The 25,258-nt window shown below is 41.6% G+C and overlaps 3 protein-coding genes and 1 non-coding gene across 5 annotated transcripts; 2 read left to right on the forward strand and 2 right to left on the reverse strand.

The window, feature by feature from the left end:
• Window positions 1-4,028: 4,028 nt before the first annotated feature.
• On the reverse strand, window positions 4,029-10,651 carry mis18a (MIS18 kinetochore protein A). The gene is made up of 5 exons (XM_039618010.1): window positions 10,326-10,651; window positions 9,699-9,762; window positions 8,416-8,541; window positions 7,568-7,670; window positions 4,029-4,735 (listed from the first exon to the last, which is right to left on the reverse strand). Exons 1-5 carry the CDS (start codon window positions 10,564-10,566, stop codon window positions 4,655-4,657), a joined length of 615 nt encoding a protein of 204 aa, XP_039473944.1. The 5' UTR covers window positions 10,567-10,651; the 3' UTR covers window positions 4,029-4,654.
• Window positions 10,652-12,724: 2,073 nt separating this feature from the next.
• On the forward strand, window positions 12,725-16,643 carry haus1 (HAUS augmin-like complex, subunit 1). Its single transcript, XM_031754090.2, is given in 10 exon segments — window positions 12,725-12,872; window positions 12,958-13,132; window positions 14,238-14,373; window positions 14,470-14,567; window positions 14,570-14,603; window positions 14,689-14,812; window positions 15,944-16,009; window positions 16,118-16,189; window positions 16,396-16,443; window positions 16,531-16,643. Coding segments are annotated over 10 exon segments (819 nt in total). The 5' UTR covers window positions 12,725-12,851; the 3' UTR covers window positions 16,576-16,643.
• A 1,886-nt stretch (window positions 16,644-18,529) lies between these two features.
• On the forward strand, window positions 18,530-23,200 carry eva1c (eva-1 homolog C (C. elegans)). 2 transcript variants are annotated; one of them, XM_031754092.2, is made up of 9 exons: window positions 18,530-19,121; window positions 19,917-20,116; window positions 20,320-20,443; window positions 20,627-20,779; window positions 21,500-21,643; window positions 21,808-21,891; window positions 22,218-22,295; window positions 22,387-22,479; window positions 22,558-23,200. In XM_031754092.2, the coding sequence occupies exons 1-9, from the start codon at window positions 19,010-19,012 to the stop codon at window positions 22,938-22,940; spliced, it is 1,371 nt and encodes a 456-aa protein (XP_031609952.1). In that variant the 5' UTR covers window positions 18,530-19,009; the 3' UTR covers window positions 22,941-23,200. The 2 variants fall into 2 exon arrangements, with proteins under 2 accessions (XP_031609952.1, XP_031609953.1); XM_031754093.2 differs by lacking the exon at window positions 21,808-21,891.
• Window positions 23,201-24,567: 1,367 nt separating this feature from the next.
• On the reverse strand, window positions 24,568-25,214 carry LOC116331408. The gene is made up of 2 exons (XR_005614668.1): window positions 25,116-25,214; window positions 24,568-25,039 (listed from the first exon to the last, which is right to left on the reverse strand). It is a non-coding gene; the product is annotated as an uncharacterized LOC116331408 (transcript).
• Window positions 25,215-25,258: the final 44 nt, after the last annotated feature.

The raw sequence follows: 25,258 nt of genomic DNA on the forward strand, positions 1-25,258 counted from the left end.
ACCTCACTTTTACATTTCACATCTGCCTTTCTTTCAATTTTACCTCAAAATCTTTAAAGAAAGTCTGTCAAGACAAAAAGAATAATTCCAGATAAATGAAAACCAATAAATAAATATGTTCAAAATTATTATTTTAAGTATATTAAAATCAATTTTAAGAGGGCAAATAACAAAATCTTGCACTTTCCACTTGTTTTTAATGCACTGCAAACTTAATAACAAAATAAATATATTTAAATTACAATACTATTCCCTTAAAAGTAAACACTGTCCTCTTGGAGTGCTTCTTGTTTAGTTTTTTTGTATTTTCCACGCCATATCAACTGTTTCTAAGCTGACTGAGCTGAGCCAGTGATGTGACCTGATTAGACCTTTCTTTATGTCCTTAAGACAAAACTCAGGGCAGGAAGACCCAGAAACAAACAGCAACTGAAGAAATCATATGGCAAGAAACTCAGCATCTGGTGTCCATCATTTTCAGACCGACTAGAGTTGTTTCTCAAATTACTGTTCAGCCTGCGGAAATGGCTGTAATTCCTAAACTGTTATTGCAACATGTCCGTTATTGTGGTGAACAGAGGCAAAAAAACAGTACCATCCAAATATTGAAGGACCAGACTGTGAGTCCCTAAGTAACCTTGAGGAAAACGATTTTTAACCTCTCACATTTTCAAGGTTGAACAATTTATGCAAAGAATAGCAGAGTTTCAATAAAAGTATTTGGTGAGTTAAAGCTTCAGACTGCTTTTTGTAAGAATCTGGACAGAGCCATTAATCTATGTAGTCTCGGGAAGCATTATTGGAAAAACAGATTATTTTAAAATCAATCTGTGTATAAACGGATCAAGTAGCAATAATAAGCTTGTGATAAACACCCCACCAACACAACAATCCCCATATGAATGTAGTATAAGTGGATATTTTTATCACTTTAGAGGAATGTTAACATTGCAGCTTGTTACATATCATTACATTTATAAATATAAAGACATTGTAACACTTCTTCTTGTTGTGTGGTTACACAGCAGATACACAAATTTAATTTAATAAAACCTTTTCCTGCCAGATTTAGAACAGAAGTTGAACAATTGTGACTTTGCTGTCAATAATATGATTAATAATTCTCTTTGGAAAAAAAAAAAGAAAAAATAATCATTCTGATTAGTCAGATGACTGGCACTTCCTTTTAATGTGTGGCCAAACTGACCACTTACTGTTCAGCAGGAATTTAGTTTTGTCAGTCTGTTGAGGCTTAGGTCCTGATGACACTAATCCCTTTTTCAGCCCCCTGCTCGTCACATACACAGATAGACACACGCACACACTCTCACCAGGGTGTCACTGGCAAAGGGACGAGGCTTTGTGTCTGAGAAAAACAGACGATTAACCTGCTACACACACCAGGGATGTTTGCACACAGACAACCTGAACATCCAGGTCCAGCCACACAGACCAGTACAGCCTCCCTCACACCAGCAGAGGTGGAGGAGGAGGAAGAGGAGGAGAGAGTGAGAGGCAGCCAGACTACCTGGCAGCCACGGTCGTACACAAAGACGCAGGGGGAAATAAACAAGCAGATGTTTCTAATGAAGTAGGAGGCTTTGTTTGAGCACTCAGAGGGGATTGGGGTTATTCCGTCAGACGAGTCACCGACTGGACGGTTATATAGTTCCATCACAGACACAGAGGAAGGTCATCAACCTTGAGAGGGCGGCAGCCTTTGCAGAGACGTTTTATTAGTTAATCTAAACTGGGTGAAGTTGAACAAAGACTTAAGATCATCCTACATTTGGGAACCTCCCAGATGAAGACGTTTATTAACCGACCTTCCAACAAATCTGTGGGAAACAAAGACAAAGATGGCACCAGACTGTCTCCATGACTTAAATGTAAAAAAAAAAAAAAAAAAAAAGAGAGAGAGAGAGAGAGAGACCATACTGCTGGTCAGTCAACCACGCTGGAAAAGTCCAGTGGGATTTTTATACATTTGTTAAGCAGATAATTTAGTTTTTAATAATTATCTGTTTATTACATCATCATTATTATTGTTTATTAAACAATATTTTTAAAGCACTCAGTGTTAGGAGGCACAGTGAACATGCACAGTTTTGTGTAAAATGAAGGGTTAAACCAGGAAATGGTCCAAAACCAGCTGTGAGCAACTGGTGGGGTGTGGTCCCTTTGTCGGAGGAAAACCAAATACCATGATAGGAAAAGGCAGAAAACGAGGATTAAATAAAGTCATCTATTGCTTAGGTTGAAAAAAATAGTACAGAAATAATGTTTTCAATGTTTTCCTTAACAAAACATCTGACACGCAACCATCTCATTGCCACTCTCACCCTCACCCTCATGTATTATCAGAACCAAATTACAAGAAGCATCATATTTAATGCTCTCAAAACCAATAAAACAGAAACATTTGCCTTCTCACAAGATAATCCTTTTCTATCCATCGAAAAAAAACAAACATATTTTCAAAGTTGGCACACAGGTGGCACTCCCTGAGATATTTTTTCCTCTCCAAAAACAAGATCAGAAATTCAATCAAAGAGCAGAGCACAGCCAATCGGCTCCCAGAGTCCGTGGCAATAACAGCATCAGTCTGAGCAGCCATTGGTCCTCTGTTTCACACAGAAAAGGCTACAATTGGCTGCTGCCGTGCCGAGGCTTCATTGCCTCCATGGCAACATTGCTTCCTTATTGCTTAGGGAAGGTGAAAACAGGGGAGAGAGGGGAGGCGACTTTCACTCAGACGCTACCTCTGCATTATTCATCCTTTGTCCCCGAGTGCTTGTAGAATGAGAGGTACTGACAGACGTGTGTTTCTATGTTGGTCCTGGTTTGGGTGGTAACGATTGGTTCAGACGTAAGAGGTGAACGGGGTGAAATCGGTGCAATAATTGCACTCAGTAGTGCAACACATCCACCAACACCAAGTCTATATATAAAAACGGCCAAATGAGTTCAGAGGCGATCCACTGAGCCGTTCACTGAGATGCAGACTTAAACAGAGGTAACAGCCTTTAAGCTTCATTTCTTTCAATGGGGAAAAAACAAAGCAAACTGGGAAATGTATTCCAAAACAAGCCTGCTACCCACCCTGTGTAACAGGGTGCAACAGCGCACATCTGGACTGGTCGGCTGGCTTGCATCATCCATCCGCAGGATGCAAACAGGCAACTCCTCCTTCAGCGAGAGCTGGATAAAGACAACACCTCTGCTGCGACCACCGCTACCAGAAACAACAAAAACCATGCGGTTTGTTTGTTGTTGTTTTGACTTCGCCCCCACCCCTCCCCAACTACCAACAACAACAGTTGAGGGTGGGGAGAATTAGAGGGAGGGGGAGGGAGAAGAGAACCAAGGGTGGAGTTATGAGAGAGAGAGAGAAAACATCACACAGAGATTAAGGTTGGGGGGGGGGGGGGGTGAGCTCATTCACGACTCTTCCCTTGTGTGTGGTGTGTGGTTGAACACGAGTTGGGGGGGTGGGCTAACGTCTGTTGACAGGCATGCTGGCCAGCGAGCTGGCTGGCTGTTCCTCCGGCGGTGAACACGATGACGAGATGGCAACAGGCAGTCAGCGTAGCACGTGCTCTCAGTTGCCATCGCAACCTGCCCTTGGATACAGCGTGCTGGTTGGCCGTTTCTCACTGTTGTTGTTGTGTGAGGCTGATGAAACCTCGTGGGTGAGGGAGGGCAAGCGGTACGGCGTGGAGCTGCTTTTTGGTAGAAAGTGTTGCTAGGCACATTAGAGGTCAGCTAACAAACAAACACTTTTTAATGCTCTAATATTTAATCAACCCACTGACCCCGACTTAAGCAACCTTCCAAGTCTTTAAGGTCTTAAACTGGTTGTTTAACTCTTAAATCCAAGAAATAGGTCTAATTAAAGCCAAAGCAGGATAAGCCACTGATCCCCAAACAATTTAAGTGCAAAAGAAACATTTAAAAAGATTATCCTGACAGTTTAAAGTTGTCTCGCTTGGTTTAAACTGCAATGTGAAACTGACAATGCCGGAACATGTTTGAAACTTCAATGCTTTATTACGCAGATGAGAAAAAGTCGTAACACGGAACAAAACGAACAAACCAACAATGAGTAAACGCACAGAGAAACAGATGGTAATTTCCACCCATTCTGGGAAATTCGGTCATCATTGGAACAGAATAATTCAAATACTCTTTCAGTTCCCTGCGACGACTGGACGATTAAAAGCATGTATCTGAGCCTGATTTCAAGGCTCCACACTTGAGGGAGAGAACAAAGAAAAAGTGTGTGTGGCCTTGAGTCGAGTGGCCAGATCAATACAGCATTGTGCTGAGCGAGCAGCCTGTTTGATGAGATCCCGAACAAATAAACATTCTGCTCGTAGCGCGCATTCATTCTGCACTACGACCTACAGGGAAGACTGTGCCATAAGCCGCGAGAGCTGAGCTGGCAACGTGATTGATTACAAGTGCAGGGAGGCTTTGTTTCACCACTGGTAATCAGGACAAAGCAGAGTGGAAGCTCTGTGTGTGTGTGTGTGTGTGTGTGTGTGTGTGTAGTAGTGCGGTCAGGACGACTCATGTAACTCGAGGAATATGTCACAGATAAAAGCGTTAATGTAAAGGTACAGCTGAGGGGTGTGGATATTAAACATCGCTGTCAGTTGTCATCGCATCCCTCCTGAAGGCCAGTCTCGATCTCCTCTAGCCTGTGTGCCATGGACATGACCAGCATTTTCATCTGGAAAAGATAGGGGGGGTTCATGGAAAGGAGAAAAGGATGGTTTAGAAATTGTGTTGCGTTTTGGGCAGGTAGAGGAAAGAAAGAGGAGGGAGGGATTCAGAGCGGGGAAGAAACAAAGGGGGAAACGGGACAGGTGGGAAATGAAGGGAGCAGCAGGAAGCAGCAGTGAGGAAGAAAGTGGGGAGGAGGAGTAAAGATAATTGGTACAGGGAGACAGTGAAGAAGAATGAGGTAACTCAGAGAGGAAGTGGTCAGGGGCAGACGGGTGCGAGGGGCAGTGAGAGAGTGGGAGGGGTGGGGGAGACAGGTCACTGAGGGTAGAAGATTAAAAACCCAAACAAGTGTCTGCAAGTCACAGACAGACAGACGGAGGGACAGGGAGGCAGACAGACAGAATACATTAAGCATGGCTTCAGGAGCCACGAGCATCATCAGATAGCTGAGAACAAAGACCGTGAGCAAAAGGGTTCGGAGAGAGAGCACGAATGCCACCTGTGTTTACCAAAACTGCTGCACCATTTTTGTTTGTTGTTTTACATTTTGCAAAGAGAATTCAAACTATCCTCCTATCACATCTTCCTTTTATTAAACAAAATGTGAGCATGGAACAATTTTTTGTTTTGATTTTTCCATCTCATAGTCCGTGTATGAGAACCGGTAAAACAGAAACAGGCGCCAAATTATTCACTCCATGCTGCAAACATGCAGATGTGTTTTTGTGTTTTTCTAACTGAGTGGAAGACAGTGATGTCAAACTCGTGGAAGCGTTTAGCTTTTGCACACCTGAGTTACATGCCAGCCGTTTTTTCCTACGCTTTCTGTTTCTTTGTTTGTTTGTGGTTTTTTGGTTTTTGTTTGTTGATGAGTTATGAGCCATGGGATGCTTGACGCAGAAAACTATTTAGGACTCTCAAAGCAGAATCGATAACGACACCTGTACCTAGAAAATCTGAGGGTTACCGATCTGTAATCTGTCACTTATTTTCCCAGATAATCAGGAAATCCTGACATAAAATGTCAGAAAACAGTAAAACTTGGCCTGTACTTTAACTTGGTTATCAATAAATGTCATAAACATAAACCAAAATTCAGTTAACAGACTAAAAATGACACTTTTCAAACTCAAAAACATTCAAAACTGAAGAAAGTTGAGACGCGTTGCTATCAAAACATTTTACCGAGTAATAAAAGGTTTAACTTTATACCTACATCAGCCTTGGATTTAAAAAACACCCAACTAGATATCGCTTAAAAATTGAAGCCTTAAAGTTGAAACTGGGTTTTTTAAGTGATGTAGGGTTTTGTCTGCAAACAAGTAATAATAGAAAGCGGCGATGGTAATATCTGATCTGATCAAAAAACCTTATAATCTTGTTACAATGCACCAATAGCTAACAAGACAACCTGGCTATAAACCAGAAATTAATACAACTATTGTGTAGTTATAGTCTGATTAATCTGTAATCTATATAGACAGGCACTAAACACTCAAAAGCAAGATGGATTTAAGAAGTAAATCCAACCCAAATATTAACCAAAGCCAGTATGAGGTAAATATCTTCACTTCATTATGCACTTTCCTGGGGTATCCCTTTCTCTGCGTCACACACAGTGTAGCAATATTCTCACAGCAGTGACACTGGCTTAATTTAATCAGATGAACTGGAGGTTTTTCATGTATATCTTTTGGCGGATCACAAAAATGGAAAAGGAAGAGGGAGGCAATTATACATGGAAAATACTCAGGTCACGGACAAAAAAATTTAACAGAGAGTTTAACGAACTTTAGACACACCTACAAGTCTTTCTACATATTTAAAAACACATATGCTGCTCGTGCTTTGTTTTTCTTGGCCCATAAGCAGCACAACCTGTTCTTGATATACTGCTGCACAGATAACATCTCAATGCAATGGTCCACGTGGTCTGTGATGAAAACTCACAGGTTGGTGCAAAGTGAAAGCACAGCACCGCGCACACACCAAGCTATCGTGACAAAAACACTCCATGATCAAAACATGGTTTTCTCCAGCGAAGATTCCTCAGCATGGTCCGTATCACATCTATTGTCCCCGGTGCAAGAGAGTGTGCAAGGGCTGGCAGGTGCTCCTGCGCGCTATCGCCGCCTACTGGCCAATTAGTGGCTTTGTGGGAGATTTCAAACAAAGGGTGATTTAGCCTTCAACTTTGGGAGTCACTCCACTATTCCCATGAAAAATCTGACTAGAATTCCTGAGCAGTGATAATGAGAATAATAAGATGACACTAAATTAGAGTAAGGAAATTAAAATTGAGATATTGGATAACTACAAACAGAAGGAGATTTGGATGTCAACACTGAATCCTAAACATATTAACATCACCGCTATTATTTCAGAGAAAATGGTATAGTGCTTGCAGACGAGACGGATAGATGAGGTAATGTCTGATATTAGTGTCTGCCTGCCTGTTACAGCACAAAGGGTTTCCCAGAAGTAAGCTGATGTCACCGTCAGTACAACCTATGCATTGGGCATCAACGAAAGCGCTGCTTGTTGCTAATGAGAAAGTACTATGACAGAGACAGGTCAATAAAGAAAAACAATTGCTGCTAAAACCCTGCATAGAGTTTAGATCTGCTGACCAGATTTTGATTTTTTTAACATTAATACTTTTTGCACAGCAACAATACAATTTTAAGGACTAATGTCAACCTGTGTTTGGAGATATAATCAGTTTACAGTGAGCTTTAGAGCAGAAAATCTGCTCATTACATGAAACATTTTGTTTTTCCCAAAGCAAGACATCATCAGGGAAAGCAGACAAAGAGAAGCAGCAGTAGTAATTTACCTCTGTCAGCTGTTGTTCAACAATGCCTCTGTACTCTAGTGTTACTGGCTGCTCTTTGGGGCCCTCTGCTGCCAACATCTGGCCTGCAGAGCCGAGCACGTAGCTGAAAAAGATTTCCATTGTCAATGAAGTTGTAAAAGGAGGATTCATACCACGAACACTTTACGATTAATGGTATTAAATACAATATCATGACCAGAGACAGTACAGCTTATTAACTAAAATATAGGTAGTGTTCTTAAATAACAATATACAACATGTCTCATCTCTTCTGTTTGATATGTAAAATGTCAAAGCTCTGTTTCTCAGTTATTAATCTACTTTAACAAACCACCAAAAGATTTTATTCTTTAAATCTTTGCGATTAAAAAGTTGCATGGGAGACTTTACTTCTTCCTTTTCTATTTCATTGTGAGTATATACTAAAGATCCATGTTTCAAGTGGGGGTACACTGCTGGGTGCACCTTGCTAGCACTGGGTTAGACGACCTTTTTGCCTTCAAGGTTCAAAAAGATCCACAAGATTTGCTGTAGATTCAAAAAGGTGCTGAAAACACTCCTCAGAGATTTTGGTCCATATTGACATGATGGCATCACACACTTAGTGCAGAATTGTTGGCACATCAATAATGTTAATTTTCCGTTCCTCCACCTCCCAAAGTTTCTCTGTTATAGCTTCTCTATAGTGCACTGAGCTCATTGTCAGGTTCAACAAACCAACTTGATTGAGATGATTTGATTTTTGCAACATGATGCATTATCCTGCTGGAGTCAGCCATCAGAAAAGGAGTAAATTCATGATCCATGTTTTGTTGTTGTTTAAACTCAATTCTGTCCCAAAAACGCACCTGTCGATGTCAGCGACACTGAAACAGAAGGTAAACCTCTTGTGGTCCAGGTTCTTAGGGGTGGATGTGTACACCATGCCAAGCACAGAATGGCAGCCCCGACAGATGAGATCCACAACCAAACTGTAGAGAAATTAAAGGGGGGAAAAAACACAACATTCAAACAGAGAAACAGATTTACTCCAACAAGGACACACATACATATATATTAAAAAATGCCAAAAGAATGGCTTACCCTGCTCCTGCCCCGATGGACGCTGTGGAATCAGGCATGCACATGCGGTATTAGTGCTCTAACTGTACTAAAACTGCAACGCTTCAGAGGTAGATGTATCTCAGATTCCACTGCAGTTATCTGACAACTATCAACACTTTTAATAGCTGAAAAGGCTGTTCACAGAGTAATGAATATTAACGGAAAGTTTGCATTAAGAGGGAAAGTGTGGCAGGAAAAAGTGAACTAGCAGGAGGGATCATTGCAGACTTGATTGTCAAGAAAAGTTGATTCAAGAACTTGGGAGAACTTCACAGTGCTCTGAGGTTGCTGTCACCACACACAGACATCCTCGGCGAAGGACCGGCAACTGTTGTACTCCAAATATCAAGCCTTTCCTTGGCTAGAGACAACTGAAGCATCTACAGCACATTCTTCCATCTGCTGATTACCTGATGTTATTGCTGTGCTCGATGGGTCAGCTAACTCCCCTGACTTGAATCAGAGAGAGAATCGGTGGGGTATTGTCAACAGGAAGATGACAAACACCCCATAACACAGACCAGCAGAAAGCCACCATCAAAGCAACCTGGGCTTCAAGAACACCTCAGCAGTGCAACAAGATGATCACCTGCTACCTACGCATCAAGCTTTTCAAGGGCCACAGAACTGAGTGAGGAGTGTGAGAGGTCCATCCAGGTGATGTGAATGAAGCAAAAAGCATTATCTGTTCAACCTGATTCCACAATCCTCTCGGGAATTTTTTATGAGTAATTTCAGACTTCTAAAGTCAACTCCCACATGGTTGGATGTGTAGAATTTGACACTAGCATCAATCAAAAAAGGAAAATCCAATTCCTTACTGAAATTAGAGACCATCTTGAGTTTTCAAATGGCTAGTGGGCTTGATCAAAAAAGAAACCATAAAAGACTCCTATGTGCAAGTTCTGGTGCTTTCATCCACTTGTGAACATTGTAGGTTTTGTGCTACACTAGTATTAAGTAGTAGTAAAACTAGGTGGTAGTAAAAGACTGGAATACATATTTTACTGCTGGGCATCATCTTACCAGAGACTTTTTACTTGCTTCGTACAGTCGGTTCTCCTTTCCAATCATAACATTGTCAGTGACCCCTAAGGATAAAAAATAGGTCAGCCGAACACAGCTCAAAAATCTGTAAATTCACATTCTCTAAAACTGCATCTAAACACACCAGCCCATCAGTCTTTTCATTCATTTTAACACGTATCTCCTTTTAAAGTGATAAATATGAAAGGTAAAACGCATATGTCAGAAGGGCACTTTCATTAGTTGAGGCATAAAGTTACAAATATATTAACACTGACTTTAAGTAGGGGATGTTTTTACTCATATACTCATTTATTCTATTAACTTTTTTCATTTTTTACATTTTAAGTTTACATAAGAAAATAATATTAACATTTATGTTAAATTCTTTATGATTGTTTTGCACTTTTGCAAATTTCAGAAGCAGTTTAAATAGTTAACTTTGTACAATGTTTACAATGCACAAACAATCAAGCATTGATAACATATAGTTAATATTGCTGGTGCTGGGGTGGGTGGTAGGCGGTGAGCCTAAAAGGGGGCCCCAAATCAAATTCTGCTTAAGGCCCCATAACAACTTGGGCCGGCTCTGGGCTAAAAGGGCAAACAATCTCCAAGCCAAACTTACGCTTCAGTCTGATTTGGTTTAGATCATCTTCACTTCCATCCCAGGACAATGAATCGCCGACAGGCAGCTTGCACTTCGCGCAGATGAAGACCACAGGTCCGTCATCGCCGTTCTCCACCTCCTCCTCGGTGGGGCGGAAAAGCTTTTCCCCGACCGTGGTGGAGTCTATGCTGGACGCGTCAAACGTGGAGTTATTTACACTTTTAGTATAAGATTTTTCCAACTGTTTCCTCGTCGCCATTTCTACTCGCTTTTTCCAAACAAGCTATTTTGAACTTCGGCGGGTTGTTGACGGTGAAGTGAACATCCGAGAGGTGTCCGACGATACGAAACGTTAACCTGCACGCACTTCCGCTTTCGTCCTTCCACTCGGATGCATTTTTTTAAATAATAATTTTAAATGTGAATATTTGTTAGCTTGTTGTTGTTTGTTGGTTTCTGTTAATGTATTTATTTATTAGCTTGTGGCACACAAAGTGTATATCAGTGGCGATTCTGTTGGGTCTCTGGGCAAAAAGTAAATAAAAAATAAAAACAAATCACAGGGGCCCCCTCTAACCAACATTCATCATTCACTGTGTTATAATTAATCTGACACGAACAATAAAAACAGCAGGTCAGGTAAAAGGTTACTAAAAGTTGCAGCGAACATTTTTATTTCGGTAACAATGCCCAACATTAATGTTGCTTTCCAGACACCTCGGAACTTGGATGTTGGAACTAGGAATGACGTCAGTCCCGAGTTAGCGCATTCCAGAAAAATCCAATATTCGTGTTGGTTCTTAGCAAGATAAACCTATTCAGGTATAACTACCAAGTAGGAACATAGAATGTAATACTTGTTTTTTGCACTTAAAAGCACTGCTGTAGTACATTCATGGAAAGAGTCTGGTCAGTGTTCTGCGTATGACTTATTTAATGGGTCACAAATATGCAATAGTGGCAGAACAGATTAAAAGTTGTATGGTTTTACTAGTGTTGACGTCCATTGCAGATACCTTGGATGCTAACTCGTGTTATATTGGTCTGCTCCAACTTTCTGAGTGGGAAATCTGAGTTGAGGGGGCATTCCAGATTCCTCCTATAATGGAGGATAAATCATAATTCGACTGGTACTTATATAACACCGTTCTACTCCATAATTATCCCAAATTACAGTATCAAGACATTCACCTGATTGTTGGCTACCAAAGTTGTTATGTGTTATCCATTAGTTTTTATATTTTATTTTGTTTACACAGTAGAGTTTATTTCAGAGCAAGAAGGAATACATATGTGTGACTGAGAGAGAGACAGGTGTAACTGTGAAACTGCAAAGAGTAATTCAATTCAGTTTTATTTAAATAGCACCAAATCACAAAAACAGTTGTCTCAACGCACACAGAGATGAGTAGAGATGGTAAAGGTGAATGAGAATAAATACCTAGGGTCAGTCATCCAAAGCAACAAACAATACACACGAGAGGTGAAGAACAGAGTGCAGGCATGTTGGATATGAATGTAAAGACAGAAGACTGAGGGATACCAGCGAGCATGAAAGGGAAGTTTTGGAAGATTCTAGTGAGATGTGCCATGATATTTGGTTTGGAGGCAGTGGCACTGCCAAAAAGACCAGAGGTGGCTAAGTTGAAGATACTAAAGTCTTCAGAGGATAGTTCAGGTTGAACATTTTGGAGACCAAGTTAGAGAAGCAAGGCTGAGATGATTTGGACATAGGAGGAGTGGAGGACACAGTGGGGAAAGGATGATGAATATGAAACTACCAGGGAGAAGGAAAAGAGGAAGACCAAAGAGAAGATTCAGCGATGTAGTGAAGGAAGACATGCAGAAGGTTGGTGTGACAGAAGAAGATGCTAGGGATAGGGTGAGATGGAAGCAGATGGTCTGTTGTAGTGACCCCTAAAGTAAGAAGTTGAAAGAAGAAGAAAAAGTCAGAGTGTGAGACTGAATTCAGACTGATTCAGAACAATATACAACAAAAGAGCCAATATCACTTGTAAAAATTGTGACTAAATTGGAAAAGTTAAAAATTTAAGACATTCCCTCCACATTTTTATATTATTTAGGTAGGTTCATGTTGTTTTGTTATTTTGTTATTTTGCTGTAGCTTTGAGTTTAGTTTTGGTTAGCTATAACAATCCAAGTCTACAAGTCTCTTTAGTTCCGTCGAACTGAACGGAAATGGAGGCGATCTATTTTAAGTTTTTCTTCATCTTTGTTTCCCCACAGGAAACGTAAACCGGAAAGACTTTTTTGGAAAAAGTTTTTTTTAAATATATACTTTTATTTAACTTACCAACTGTGATTCATTACCCCTGTTTATCTTTTATTTAATTTTGTATTATAAAAGTTCTTAGACAATATAGGGGAAAAAAAATGGTATCTCGTTTGTTACTTAACGTGGTTTTGCCCTGTGTTCTCATTGGCCGGTAACCAGGAAGTTATTGGAATGATTTTGGGGGCGCGAAAACATTTGCCGTTTTCAAGAAGACGTTTGTTTTGGTTTGTGATGGCCTTTCAGTAGTCATGTGTGAGAAGATTAAGAAGGTATTTTTCTGTTTCGGGAACATATCCTGCTGACTGCTTTTGCCGCCCTGTGTTTATACGTCCCTGCTTGTTGTCGCATCCTCAGGTGAACAGCTGGCTCGGCGCCGTGTTTGGTGAGCAGGTTGTGCCACAGTTTGAAGTCAACACACGGACAGTGGACATCCTGTACCAGCTCGCCCAGTCCAGCGAAGCCCGCTGCAGTGACACAGCTCTCCTTATAGAGGACCTCAAACAGAAAGCAGCAGAGTACCAGGCTGAGGGTGAGTAATTTACAGGCAGTTATACAAAGTTCATTTAATCCTGGGGGGATAAATATGCTGTGGGTTTAAGACAGCATCCAAGTGCACTTGCACTCATTTTAAAGGCATTTAGCAGGTTACAGCAGCACATAAAGGATCTCTCGATCATCACAGTATAATAGAAAGTCAGTTAAACTTCAGGGATATCAGTCTGTCCAAGCAGAAGGCAGAAACTGCTGATAGAGTAGATGCAGGTCATTCACAGGTAGCAGAGAGAGTGCGACTTCTCCAGGATGGTACATCAGTACGGTTTGCTGTATCTTCCATCATGGTGTCAAAACAGTGGTGACACAAGGAGAGCTGGACAGGGTTGTAGAAGGGCATTGACCGAGCAGTGAGATCAGTATCGGCTCCTTTGTGTGAGGAGGGACAAAAGGAGTGCTGTCAGAGCCCTGCAAAATTACCTCCAGTGAGCTAATCATGTGCATTTTTTGTTACCAAACCTAAACACAGACACTATGACGGTGGCGTTAAAGTCTGAAGTCCTTTAGTGGGACCTGTGCTCACAACTGAACACCATGCAGATTAACTGGCATTCGCCCGAGAACACCAGAACTGGCAGGTCCTCCCACCAGCGCCCGTTTTCCTCACAGATGATGTTGCAGGCAGCTAAATGTTCACCATGGTTACTCCAAACTCTTTCAGGACTGAGTTTTGCACATAATGATGGATGAGAAATTAAAAATTCAAAGTGCCTACAACCTTTACACTGTAACGTGTGGTGTATTATAAAGTGTGTTCACATTATACTTGGTATACAGAAACACATTTGTCTAGTCTTAAACTAGTGAACAGATACTGATAGTGAAGTAATAAACAGTATACAATGATTTCTACATTAAAACCATTTAACTGTTCATGTTTGTTTTCTCTTTGTATGTTTGCTGTTTTACTTTTTACACTGGTACTCACCCTCTGATGCATATTGGCCAAAAATATTAAACAAAACCCAAGTTGTTACAAATAATATTAATACGACTTTATTAATAATGATTTACATTTCTCTGTGCTATTTATATGAGACATTAACTTCCACCTTAAAGTTTTCTGTGTTTTCTCCACTCAGGTGTTCATCTCCAGGATGTTCTTCTACAAAGTGTTGGCCTGTCCTCTGCCAGTTTGTCAAAGCCAGTTGCTGACTGCTTATCTGCTTTAGTAGACAATGCTATGGTGCTTGGAGTGAGAGACACTTCACTGGGCAGGTATGTTTTTTTCTGAATCCCTAATTCAATGAAGTTGGCCAGTTTAAAAAAACAGGGTGAGATAAACTGGCTCGTGTCTCGTCATCTTGTGTGCAGCTTTATGCCAGCTGTAAACAACCTCACTAGTGAACTTCTGGAAGCGGAGAAGTCAAACAGAAGACTTGAGAGAGAGCTCCGGGCCCTCAGAAAAGACTTGGGGCAACTCTGGTGCTCCGGGGAAGTTTACAAGAGTAGGTACACAGAGGATGACACTGACCTGTTCTTATATGGATGATTTGTAGCATATTTTGTAATACTGGCAATCTTAATTTTCAGGGATATCAACAAAACTGTCAAAGCTCAGGCAGTGGAGAGCGCTAAAGCTGAGGAGAAGCTGCTCAAAATGGATTTTGTGACAGCAAAGGCGAACGAGCTCAGTAACAGACGGGAGCGGTCCGAGGTATGTTGGAGTTTTTTATGTTTCATTAGGTATACCTTGTTAGTGCAGGGTTGGACCCCAGTTTTTCTCAAGAGACCAGGCTTTTTTTTCATATCATTTTTCATATCGTTTTTTTAGAAATCCATTTTTTTTCTTAGCCCAGGCAAATTGTTGCCTCAGTTTCCTGATCTTAGCTGACAGGAGTGGCACCCAGTGTAGTCTTCTTCTGCTGTAGCTCATCTGCTGCAAGCTTAGTTTTATTATATTCAGAGAGGTTCTTCTGCATACCTTGGTTGTAACAGGTGGTTATTTGAGTTACTTCCTATCAGCTCAATGCAGTTTGGTCCTTCCCGTCTGGCATCAATGAGGCGTTTTCAGCCAGAAGCTACAATAATACAGTACTCTTGTCTGCACCACCAACCATGAACCAGGTTCAAAGTCACTTTAATCCCATTTCTTGCTCATTCTGATGGTCAGTTTGAACTTCAGCAGATGATCTTGATGTTCTGAGTTGTGATTGGCTACTTATACTTGCATTACCAGTACTCCAATAGGCAGACTGAATAATGTGTATATTACAGTGATGTCTGAGGCAGTTTGAAAAAGAAAGAAGAGCTAGTGATAATACTGCCTGTACCATTTTTGCAAAACTCATCTAGATATTTAAAAGTGCTCTGTGTTTCTTTGTGTTGACTAAATTAATGGGAGGTTTGCTTTGGATGAGAAACTATAACAAAATGTACAAATAAGATTTTGCCCTGCAGCTTAAGAGGTACAGTTACCCTCCAGTTACAGTAAAAATATCCATCATCAGAAGCCAAAAAGATATATTTTGTGTATATAAAACTCTAAGAATGGTCATAGTAAAGGAGAAAAGATGCAGAAGATAAAATGTAAAAAAAAAAATAGAGAGATATAACAAAAGGTGTAGAAAAATGCACTGTTTTCCTTATTGGGATGACCAGTTTTCCAGCTTTTTTTGTTATGCATCAGTGTTTGATCTCCCAGATATAATGTGTGCATCACATTACTACCTCTTGTTTAGAGAACAGAGATGTTTCTGCAGAACAGGTCCAAGAGTTCCTGTTAATGTCAGGAGGGAGCAGATATTCTAAAGATCACTGGTTTTATTCTGCTCTTTCTGTCCTGCAGGCTCAGCTTGTATCCAGGAACATGGACAAGTCTATCACCCACCAGGCTCTTGTGCAGCTGTCAGAGGTATTTCAGCTTTTCCACATGCGCCCCCATTCATTGCCATGGAAATGAAAATGTAATACCGTCTGCTTCCAGGGTCTGAAAAGTGTCATCTTATTTTTCTCTCTACAGGAAGTCACCGAGCTGAAAAAAGAAATAATCCCCTTAAAGAAGAAACTGGAGCCTTACATGGACCTGAGCCCGGTATGTTTGTTTTCACTCTGTTACTGACTTTTAAAGACTCCACGACCAAACCCCTTAATCTGTTTTTATCCTTTTGGATAATGTTTTTTGCGCACAAATGACTTTATTAAAACCAACCTGAAGGAAAAGTTTGAACCGTGTTCAGACGTGTGGAAGCGAACTTCCTGAATTTGGGTTTCTGAATTTTGTTTTCCTCCTCTAAACAGAGCCCGTCTCTTGCTCAAGTGAAAATAGAAGAGGCAAAACGAGAACTGGTAAGCATCCTAAAAACTGGCTCAATACTGGATGAGATGTGGTGGCTGATTTATTGAATTTGATCCTATTTCTTTGTTTGTTTTCAGGCTGCACTTGATTCCCAGCTTGAGATGAATGTGGATTTTAAATGAAGATTTGTCTAATGTTACTGTATTATTTACTGTGTTTGTTAAATAATAAAAGTCACTTAAATTTCTTAGTGGCATGCCTAGTGACGTGCTTTGACAGCCACCTTCTGGCTTCTTTTTATGCAACCCAACAGATCTGTGCAGAGACAAGAGTCTCCTTGTGCTATAAAAGTAAGAGCTGCTCAGAAGCACTTTCTTCACAACTTCTAGCTTTAAAGTCTTGTCAGTATTATTCTTTATATTTCTCTTTATTTCACAGTTACCTATTATAGTATTTCACTGGCACCGTGACCTCTCTGCAGTAAAGGAAGAACTAGGGGGTGAACAAAAACATTTGGCTTCATCTGTTTTCTGTTCCTCCACCACTTCCTGTTTGTTACAGACATCATTAACACTAATCAAGAGCATTGTCTTTATTTTCTGTTCACTGCAATCTAATTGAGGGGTTATTTCCCCTCTGAAGAAATGCTAACAACATGTCGTGAGAGTCTGATCTTTCTGCCCAAATACAGAGACGGTAGATGGCATTAAATGAATAGCTTTGTTGTGATGGCAACATATTTAAAAAAAACAGGATTTGGTAACCACGTAAAAGATGTTTGTCTCCCAAATACTTATAGCGGGAATGTCAAACTCCTCTTACATCATGAGCTACATACAGCCCACCTTGATAGAGTATAGACTATAAAGAACACGACTAAATTGTAAGAAGTAAATGTGTGAAAATTACGAGAAAGGTTGTGGTATTTCACTGCCCAACAAAGTGAAACTTTACATTATTTCATTATTTTTCTATTGCTTATTTACTTGGGTGTAGTATAAATGGCCATGGTGGAGGTCTTTATCTGTAGAAGAAGCTGTAAAACTGTAAATATACAGTTAAAAATCCAAAGAGTTCCTTGAAATTTTCCAAAGCTGCCCAGTGGGGCCAGATTGGAGCCGTTTTCAGCCAATTCTGGGCCCCAGGTCTATGTTTGACACCCCTGATTTATAGTCTGTGTTATTACTGGTAGGTCTCCTGTGGTGAATGTTGACATAGTTGTCTTGAACAAAAAAAAAATAATAAAAAGCATTATTTCTATACTTTTAAAAAAGACAGCATGATCACCACATTTCAGAAGCCTTTCCACTACCTCATTACATGAATTTCTTGTTTACCCATGTGCCACTGTTATTTTACTGACTAGCCTAGATGGCTACGTTATGTCTTAAAAACAAAGTGCAGGAAACCTTTTGAGATAGACAGCAGACTTCCACAGGCTTTGGAAGGATAACAGCACGTAAAAGTGGTTTTGGGGCCACTCCCTGAGCACCCGGAGCCAAAATACGGAGAATGCAACAAACTTGTCCAGTTTATATGCAAAATACCCCCCTTGTGATCCAAACCCACCCTTGCCTCGCTCCCACTTATGTGGAGCTGAGCGTGGAGACCCCAACTGTCTCTGTCAGTTTGACTGTTGTACGTCTGCTGTGCAGTCTGACATGGAGACTGACTGGTTACCATGGAGTGGGTCATGGATGTGGGCTGGGGAGCAGTTTACCCAGTAGGCCCCCAGCTTCACTGAAAGGCGCCATGGTTAGGGTGTCAACAGATTATGAGAAGAAACTGAATCAAAATGTCACTTAAAACCTCAAAATTTGGCACTTCTAATTCTAAGAGGTTTTCTACTGATTAAACCTTTGCACAATGTCCTATGATAGTGTTTCTATTACTTTTGTGAAGATGTAAGATGAATATGCGAAGAAAGCCAAAATATTCCACCAAATATAATACACTGGTATAAATCTATGATGTGAAAAAATAAAATAAATTTAGGAGTTGTAGAGAAAGGCGAAGGAAACGGGCAGAATAAAACAGCAAGTTCCAAAAAGTAAACATGTGCCTCGCGGAGGGGGAGGGAGCCAGTGCGTCATTACCAGCGAGTGTGTCGCCCCTCTTCCCTTTAAAATAGTTTTATGCGCCACGCCCACATTATGATTCCCGCTCAGCTGTTACTGTGGGTCGCCTTCAGTTTCCACATGGATCCATTCACGGATCTGCGGGCTTGAGCGTTTGGGAAGTCGCCGTGGGAGACTCGCCACTCCACGCGTCGCTCGGATCCGTCACCTCGTCTGTCAGTTTTGAACAACTTGTTGCGCAGCTGCTATTCCCAACCTCCTCTGTGGTCCATTGCTGCTGCTGCTGCTGCTGCACACAGCGGCTGATCCTACTCAACCCCAAACAGCCGCTTTTTTTCTTTCTCTCCTGAGCTGCAGGTGAAGACGGATGAAGAAGTGATTTGATCTCAGCTCAGGCGACACAGAGATGAAGCTCGGTATCGCGGCCTCTTTGAGCGCCTTCACCATCTGGCGTGGGTTCTTGTGAAGTCTGGGAAGTCCTACGGTGGATTTTTTTTTTTAAGAGTCCCAGCTTTTAATATGATCAGTGAGACGGGGGATGCGAGTCATGAGCTGGACCCGTTGTCGCGGACTGGACTGGAGCCACAGCCTCTTCTGTCTGACTTTACTCCTGTGGACCAGAAGCATGAGTGGATTGGCTGACTTTTCAGGTAAGATGATGGTGATGTGGCGGGGATACAGGGTGGTGGTGGTGCAGACAACAAGAACACAAAATGTTGCTGTTACAGCAGGTTGGGTATGAGCCCCACTGTTATAGCTGGTGTGTAATAACAGCTGCCAGTGGGGTTGGGTGGCTAGGGGGGGTGTTAACCTTCTGTTTGCCATTTTTATGTATGGTGTTATAGATAATGTGGCTGTACTCTTTCTCATTGCTAGTGTTCATGATACACCAAGAAAGCCTGAATGGTATAATGTAACACATCTTATTCTCTATTTTGTGTCTTCTTGCTGTATTGGTAAAGCTGACAAAATGATGGCTCAGCATTTCTTCTCATATTCTAGTGTTTTATCTGAACCGTCTCCCCAGTGTTGGATTTATAAATGTATTTATCTTTGGATACACTGTGCACATCTTCAGCTAAACACCTAGGAATCAGTAAGTGATGTAATGTACAACCGTACAGCACAAGGCGGTTATGTTTGTTGAATGCCGGTTCGCCGAATATGCCACTTTGAAAAAAAAGAAAACAGTGAGTGAGGCAAGACTACAGTGATTTTTTAAAGCAACCTGAGACACCTGCGAGAGCGCCAAAGAGGCCACGCAACCTGCTCTGCAGCTACTGATGCAGTAGATCCAAGAAAAAAAGTTTTATTTATGTAGCTATTAAATTAATGCAGTTTAGTTTTTTTTTTTATTGAGTACGATTAGATGGAATTCTGAATGTAATGTGTAAAATTAGCAAAGTCTCCCTTCTGTGCATGCATACATGTCTTCTGTCTAACAGACTACCTGACCAGGATCATTACCAGCCACTCTGCCCACGCGTGTGACGGGCAACCTCTACGGCTCCACTGTCCACGCCACTCCACCATCTCCATCCAGTCTGCCTTCTACGGGAGCGGCGAGGTGCAGCTTTGCGGAGTAGATCCACACCCTTCGCTCAGGGCCCACAATCACAGCTGCTCAGCTTTCACAGCCCTACAGGTGCATTTTATATGTGGGGTAAAGAGCTGTTTTCACTCTCACTGGGTCAGCTGTTACTAAGTGGCTGCTCGTCACTTTCACGCAGTCTCAACATTGTCATGTCAACCAGTCGGTGCATAAGCTTGGTTCTTTGCATCTGATTTGGTTGTCCTTTCTTTACTGTGTATGGTGTTTGCTGACTGTCGTCCATGTTTGTTGTGCAGAAGCTTTTGTCGGAGTGTCAGAGCCACAGAGACTGCCAGATGCCTGTCAATCACCTGCTATTTGGGAAGGACCCCTGCCCCGGCACTACCAAATACCTCCATGTGGACTACAAGTGTAAACCTAGTGAGTTCATCGGGTCAAATTTCACTACTGTTTCAGCACGAGTTTTCTCACACATTCTTAAGCGAATAGCTACACGGCCACACATAAAAATCCTCCCGACACCCAATTCCAGCTCGTCAGTTTCCTACCACCATCAGACCGTCCTCCAAGTTGTCTTTACTCCCTTTTTTTCCCCTCACTCAGCTGAACACAAAAAACATGTGGTGTGTGAAGGAGAGACCATGGTCCTGCGCTGTAAGCCCCCCAGGGTGCTGAACATCTATGCAGCTGTCTACGGGCGAAGGCTGGGTCACACCGACACCTGCCCCTCACACCTGACAAGACCACCCCCGTTTGGTGAGTTTCTAGCAGACGATTCCAGGAATGAAAGGTCTGAAAATGCATGAATAAGTTAAAGAGGACACAGTTTAGTTCTACATTTAGAGTACAGCACTGTAAAAGTTTAAAAAGGGTGACATATTGCTTCTCAATATAATTAAATAATTCATTTTATAATCTTGTGAAACAGCAGTGTATGTGAGACCGTGATAAGGTGGCAGTTTGTGGAGGGATACTTATTTAATTGCTGCTGTTCCCAGACCTGGTTAAGCAAAAGAAAATGTTCTGATGTTATCATGAACAAATATCTGTTCACATCTGTCTTGACATTTCCCATAGCATGAAAAAGCAGGTGCAGATAATAACATGAATAATGGAATAATACATCTACTCATTTGAGTGTGCCCCAGCCATTGTTATGAATTTGTTCTGGGAACTTTTCCTGGTGTGACATTCAAACTGTACGTGACTGATTTCACATTGTACAATGATAGGATACAGTTAGGTCTCTGGATGCTTTTGAGTTTATTCAAATTTAACAACAACTATGTTAGTCCTGTGTCACATTGGCGACCTGTCCAGGGTGCACCCCGCCTCTTGCCCTACAGTAGCTGAGATAGGCTCAAGCCCCTCCCACGACCCTGATATGGATAAGCGGAAGACAATGGATAGATTAACTACAGCTAATCAATGTTTCTTATTCAGTAACTCTTTTTGCAATTAACTCTTTCCCTGCAGAGTGTCTGAACCACGAGGCCGTACACTTGGTCTCCAAGTCCTGCTACAGCAAACAGAAGTGTGCTGTTCCCGTCAGCAACCAGACCTTTAGGGACCCGTGCTTTCCAGGAACCAGGAAGTACCTCAGTGTGATCTATTCTTGTGGTAGGACCCTCTCTGTTTCCTCATTCACTTTAATTGCAATCCCTGTGATGAATTGAACAAAGTAGGAGCACGTACACAAAGGAAGGTTTTTGTTTTGGCCTCGTTCATTACGCGGTAGCGCCATCGGTGAACATTTCTAACTTCCTACTCTGGATTCTTATCAGCTGATCCCAGCCATCAGCTGCTCTTATCCCATCACACCCAAGAGCGCAGTAGCAGGGGAAGATTGGACTGTGAGCAACTGATTTGTGAGTTGGAGTTGACATCCTGATAAACTTCCTGTGATTGGCACAAATGCCATCGAGGTCACATTCATGCATCGTAATTTGGAGCCTGGTGTTGAAAGAATTCTTCTTACTGGATGTGTTGGCTCCATATAGAGCAAAACAATGTGTGTTAGCCTTGAAGGGCGCTTATTATTAATACAATATTAGGGAAAGTATTTTCGATCTGAATGTGTAACTCCATTGTTGGCTCAGTTTGGATGTGAGAAGTAGCTTGTTTAAAACTACCGAGCCACTGAGTCATTTTGTTCACAGCTATACAAAGACTTCTTCTGTCCTTTTCCCAATAGTACCGCAGAGTTTACTAAGGGTGGCAGACCCCAACATAGTAAGCCTCACCTCATCTCCTAGCGTGGGCACAGAAAAAGGTACAACTGCATCATGCCGTCCACGCAGTTCCAAGATTTTATTGTGACGTCTTCACATCGTACTTGTAATCTTCACAATCTTCTCCTGCAGATCTGGACGAGCCCTTTCCTAAAGGCTCAAGAAGGCCTGACAACTCAGGAGCGATGATGAGCAACTCTCTCCTGACATATGCTTACATCAAAGGTATTGACACGCATGCGCTCATGAACTAACTCCCAATCCATGCTTTATCGCAACACCCCCTCTTCATTTCCTACACAGAGCATCCTGAAATGGCAGCTCTGCTGTTTACCTCCAGCGTGTGTGTTGGTCTCCTGCTCACCCTGCTGGCTGTATCTGTTCGAGTGACCTGCAGGACACACTGGTTCAGAGATCACAGACTTGCACCCAAACTGGGAAGCCCTACTGTTAAATATCAGGAAGATGACGAGGATGAGGATGATGATGACACAGATGAAGAAGAAGATGACCACGAGGGAACAGGAAGATCTTTGCTCTCAGCCACAGAAAGGAAGGCGATATACGGCTGGGAGGAAGTGACTTATGTGAGCGAAGCGGCCGAGCGGGCGGAGAGGATCGAGCGCAGAGAGATGATCATGCAGGAGATCTGGATGAATGCCTATCTGAATGGCAGCTCGTGTTAAATAACTCATGACCTGTGGATGCTACTCAGCATCTGGTGTTTTTTTCCAGCAGGTATACTGATCACCACCGCAAGAAGCTCCTTTTTTAACGTTGCAGTTTGTTGTGTTTTGCCATTTTTGCGTACAATATGCGAAGAAAAAGTTTTCAAAAGTTTCCATGATCAACAAAGTTTTGTGCTGCAAAAAAGATTTGTGTATTTGTTTTTTTTCTACGTCTGTTGTATTTATCAGACTCACCACTAAATATGGCTTTAACATTTCAGGCTGAAACATTATTTATTGTAAAAAAATATGGATCAAAATGCTGACAGTTTGATCCATATTTGGTTCATATTGATATGATAGCATCACACAGTTGCTACAGATTTGTGAGCTGCACATCCATGATGTGAATCTTCGTTCCACGACATCTACTGGACTAATATCACATGACTAGGGAGGTCATTTGAGTGCAGTAAACTCACTGTCAAGTTCAAGATCCAGTGTGAGATGACTTGAGCTTTGTGGCACGGCTCGTTAAGCAGCCATGGGAAGATGGGTACACTGTGGTCATACAGGGACGGACATGGTCAGCTACAATATTTGCGCCAGCCGTGCCAAGGAAATATTCCTCACATCATTACACCATCACTGTTAATACAACGCATGATGGATTTATACTTTAAAGATGTTCACACTAAATTCTCACCTTCAATCTAAACATCACATCTGACTCATCAGACCAGACCGTGCTTTTCCAGTCTTTACAGTCCAATTTCAGTGACCCTGTGTGAATTGTAACCTCAGTTTCGTGTTCTTAGCTGACAGGAGCAGCAGCCGGTGTGGTCCTCTGCTTCAAAGATGCTTATTTGAGTTACTGTTTCCTTCCTATCAGCTGGAAGAAGTCTGGATATTCATTACTTGCTGTCATGTGAGTGATTGAGTATATATTTGCATTTCTTGAACAGGTAATTAAGCGGCCACAGGGTGTATTACTGCACTGATTCCTGAACAAGCAGTTTCATAGCGGCTGTGTTTGTGATTTAAACCAAAGAACATGTCAGGGAACAGATCTAAAGAGATCACTAAACTAAGAAATACCACAGAAAAAAAGAATCAGGAGGAGGGGGATACCATTCCAAGGAAAAATAACAAATGTTCAAGTCTCAGGTATTCTCTGAGACTAGTGATAACTTTATGACAGATATTTCCTTATTGTCTCCTATTAGAAATTCTTTGATTGGATCATCCACTGCAGACTTAATACACAGCAAGTGACAGCACCTTTGGTGATGAGGTTGATATAATTTTCTAGAGTAAAGCCTTGACCAATGAAAAAAGAAAAAGAAAACTTTTAAGAGAATTTCAGACTTTTTGTGAAACTTGATAGAACTCTCTGGATAACTGCTTCATCTCCTGTCAGCCAAAGGGAAGGCGACTCAGTCTGAACTCTACACCTTTGTCAGTCCTGCCGGGATGGCCTGAACTGTGTGGAAACTTCCTGACTGTGAGCAGCTTTCACAGGCGTTTGTTTATGTCTCATTACCGAGAAGGAGACAAAGAGAGGAAAGGTGTAGCATCCTTGTCCCTGCACTCCCAGGGATGTAAAACTACTGATATCGATAAATATTTTGTGTTCACATCATCAAAATATAAAACATGGAATAAACTTTATTTTTCTGGTACAGATTCAATTAAAAAAAAAAAAACATTGTGAAAATGGTAAAGGAACACTGGGACCAAATTTACATTTAAATAAATCAAACACCAGCCTCAGTTTCACATTATGTCAGGATCTGAATTTCAGGGCAGTTACAGAGTAGGAGAAACTCCAAGATATAAGAGCAGACAGGCTGAATCATTAGTACTATCTGGATGATGTCCCATGAGACCAAGAGGAAGCTCATTTTAAGATTTTGAAAAGGCAACTTGTCCAGCTGAATACAGAGCTGTAGAACTCCAGATGACAGAAGTGGCTCCAAGGTGGGTTTATAGAGTGGTGCTGGTCTTCATCTCGGCCCCCATTTGATATTAGTGAGACCCTGAAACTGTCTTTTGAGGGCCTGCCTGTCTGACCACTCCGAGTCCATGTAGCTATCATCGTCAGCCTCCTCCAGTTTCTGAAAATGTGACAAAGAAAAGATTAGAATGTGTATTCAAAGCCAAATGTTTATAACGTGTGACACATTTCCTCACCTTGAACTCTTCCTGCCTTCTGTAGTAGTGCATCATCATCTGTTTCTGCTGCTCATCGGTGATCACAGGTTCTCTCGCTGGCGCCCCCTGTCCTTTCTAAAGTGAATAGCAAAAGGGATTAAAACAAATTACTCTCAAAAACA

The sequence above is a fragment of the Oreochromis aureus genome, linkage group 10, assembly GCF_013358895.1.
Source record: "Oreochromis aureus strain Israel breed Guangdong linkage group 10, ZZ_aureus, whole genome shotgun sequence".
NCBI lineage: Eukaryota > Metazoa > Chordata > Actinopteri > Cichliformes > Cichlidae > Oreochromis > Oreochromis aureus.

Excerpts from the sequence above, each read along its gene's own strand:
- eva1c (XM_031754092.2), top strand. The coding sequence starts at position 19,010 with ATGCGAGTCATGAGCTGGACCCGTTGTCGCGGACTGGACTGGAGCCAC. Across the intron at positions 20,117-20,319 it reads CAGCTTTCACAGCCCTACAG|AAGCTTTTGTCGGAGTGTCA; the intron begins GTGCATTTTATA and ends TTTGTTGTGCAG. Across the intron at positions 21,644-21,807 it reads CAGTGTGATCTATTCTTGTG|CTGATCCCAGCCATCAGCTG; the intron begins GTAGGACCCTCT and ends GATTCTTATCAG.
- mis18a (XM_039618010.1), bottom strand. The coding sequence starts at position 10,566 with ATGGCGACGAGGAAACAGTTGGAAAAATCTTATACTAAAAGTGTAAAT. Across the intron at positions 7,671-8,415 it reads AGTGTCGCTGACATCGACAG|CTACGTGCTCGGCTCTGCAG; the intron begins GTGCGTTTTTGG and ends AATCTTTTTCAG. Across the intron at positions 4,736-7,567 it reads TTGAACAACAGCTGACAGAG|ATGAAAATGCTGGTCATGTC; the intron begins GTAAATTACTAC and ends TATCTTTTCCAG.